At 35.8% G+C, this 2,500-nt stretch overlaps 1 protein-coding gene across 1 annotated transcript in view; it reads left to right on the top strand.

The window, feature by feature from the left end:
- LOC137993416 (carboxyl-terminal PDZ ligand of neuronal nitric oxide synthase protein-like) overlaps positions 1 to 2,500 on the top strand; it is an 8,645-nt gene that overhangs the window by 2,986 nt on the left and 3,159 nt on the right. The window contains exons 6-7 of the mRNA XM_068839253.1: positions 656 to 773; positions 1,883 to 1,956. Of these exons, the coding sequence (XP_068695354.1) occupies positions 656 to 773; positions 1,883 to 1,956 (192 nt within the window). The remainder of the gene's footprint in view (positions 1 to 655; positions 774 to 1,882; positions 1,957 to 2,500) is intronic.

The following is a 2,500-nucleotide window of genomic DNA, read 5'->3' as shown; positions in this document are numbered from 1 at the left end:
TCACTTCCGTATTGAAGTTACTGAAAGATGTAGATTTCGGTTTGCGTTTCCTAATTAAAGTGTAGTTAAGGCAATACATAGGTTTAAGCGTGAAGTATAGTCTGCTATTGGACATTCATTGCTCTAATTCTCTACATACATACATAAATAAATAAATAAATAAATAAATAAATAAATAATAATCATTGGATAAACAATAATATCTTTAATTTTAGGGGCCAGGCTGATTACTGAATGTGAAAAGTTAGTCGCCAGTGAATAAAATTCAGTCGAATTTGTGACCTCAGTGGTCGCTATGTCAAGCACTGCAACATGGAGAGTCATGCAAGTCAACATGCAAGCCATGTGAGTCAATGGAGTCACACAGTTATTGAAAGCTAACCGTTATATGGGTGCTTAGTCTTAAATACTGTTTATCAGCGCTATTTGAAATGGGTGCTTCTAGACTTAAATGCAAGACTCACATGGCTCGTATGATAGACTGGCTCGCAGATTGTCCAGCCCCCACTCATCAACCCAGCGAACGCAAAAGAAATGACTCTTCTGCTAGAAGGGAATAAGTAAAGGAAGTCGGCTTCTTTTTCCCCTAAATTGAAGTCATTAAAGACAGATTCTTTCAAATCTAAGATTAAAAACCATTTTGGGTTGTCTCCAGGCTGATGCAATTCATGTAGTGAGAACCGTGGGTCAGGCATTTGAGGTTTGTCATCGGATAGCATTAAGTCAAGCTACTCAAAAGAAAGACACTGCTGAGGCTGAGAAAGAAAAAGCAGGTATGATATTAAAGAGTAAGAGTACACACATATGCTTGTTTTTCTTTTTACTGTGAGCGATGTGATAGCCACTGCATTGCAACCAGTTAGACAACCATACATAGTTTTGTGCATTCTACTTTGGTTTTGAAAATAATGGATTGACAACTTGCAAAGCTACAAAGTAGAATTTGTAATGGTGATGTCATCAATGCTCTTTTCGTAACCTTGGCACATAAATTTTACCCACTCCCCTATGAACTGTGATCATGGTGACCTTTTATCAGACACAAGTATCTACATTTGAATAGGATAGTAATTAGTGAGGGCATGGGGTTCTCATTTCAGCTTTAAGAAATCACCCCTCAGTAGAGACACAGGGTGGGAGTGTCAATTTGAAAATGTCGGGGTATGAATGGATCCGAACTATAAAAGTTGCTCTCCTTAATCTGTAAAACAGATTAGCATCAAATCAAACTATTTCTGAAAGGGAAGACAATGTCCTTACTAGGTAATTATTATACAGGTATTTTGGATATTTTAAGTCAGAGTGTTCAAGGAAAAACTGCAGGTAACAGCTAAGGGACCAATACTGCAGTGGGTGTTGTTAATTTGTTTAACACAGGTTTCTCACTTGATTTGTGACATTAGGTCTTCAACTTTGTTCATGTTTTGACCTGAGACCTCTGTCTTGTCTGGAACAATGAAAGGGAATTTTATTGGAAGTGGTTTTACATGACGGACTACATAATGTACAGCAAAATAAAAACCCCTACACTGTACTTTGTTTATAAGGGATCATTCATTTAAATTGGTTTTTGGTTAGGATTCTGGTTATTTATCGTCTCAAACAATTTTTACGCTTAAATTTATTGTATTATTATTATTATTATTGTTATTATTATTGTTATTGTTATTGTTATTATTGTTATTGTTATTATTATTAGTCAAAGAGAGATTTACAACTGTATTCGAAGACAAATAAAGTTTCCATTATTATTATAGAACTAAATTTAATTAGCAATTTTTCTGTAAAGCACCATTGGACCCTACGAAAATGGTACTATACAGTTGTAAAACTACCGGTATTGTTATTATTAACAATTAAATTATGTATTCTGAACCTCTAGAACTTGAAGATCCAGTAAAAGATGGTGATGCTCCAATGGAGACAGATGGGATCCAGGTATCTCCCAGTAGGAAGGTAAGATTGGGTGTGTATGTGTAAACCATCCATGAGTAAGATATTGAAATGTTTTTGCAATCTGATCACCAAATTGAATGTAAATTGTCACCAGGGGGCATGATATTAGGTTTCTAACTGTGGCCCCCTCCTCTCCCCTGACTATTTTGTTTATTGTAACAAAGTCAATAGTATTCTGTGTTCTAGTAAATATAATTAATATATAAACTATAACTCTTGTAATTGTACAAGATTACAGAAGATCCCTGGAGAACTTTGCGGCCAGAATCCTTACAGGAACAAGAAAGTACGAACATATAACACCGGTATTGAACGATCTCAGATGCCTCTCAGTGCCTGTCATGCTGGCATTTCATGATGCAATTTTAACTTTTAAATGTTTAAGGGCATTAGCCCCAAAGTACCTTAGCTCATGCTCTAATATGCGTGCTTCTGTTCATGGGAGAAACACTAGAAATAAGAACAAGTTAGACATCCCAGTGTTCAATACAGCTGCTGGTCAGTGTTCTTTTATAATTATATCGAGCGGTGAAATGCTGGAACA

The sequence above is a fragment of the Montipora foliosa genome, chromosome 2 (genome assembly GCF_036669935.1).
Source record: "Montipora foliosa isolate CH-2021 chromosome 2, ASM3666993v2, whole genome shotgun sequence".
NCBI classification, from domain to species: domain Eukaryota; kingdom Metazoa; phylum Cnidaria; class Anthozoa; order Scleractinia; family Acroporidae; genus Montipora; species Montipora foliosa.
Note: the sequence above shows the minus strand (reverse complement) of the source record. Positions and strands in the feature narration are given on the sequence as shown.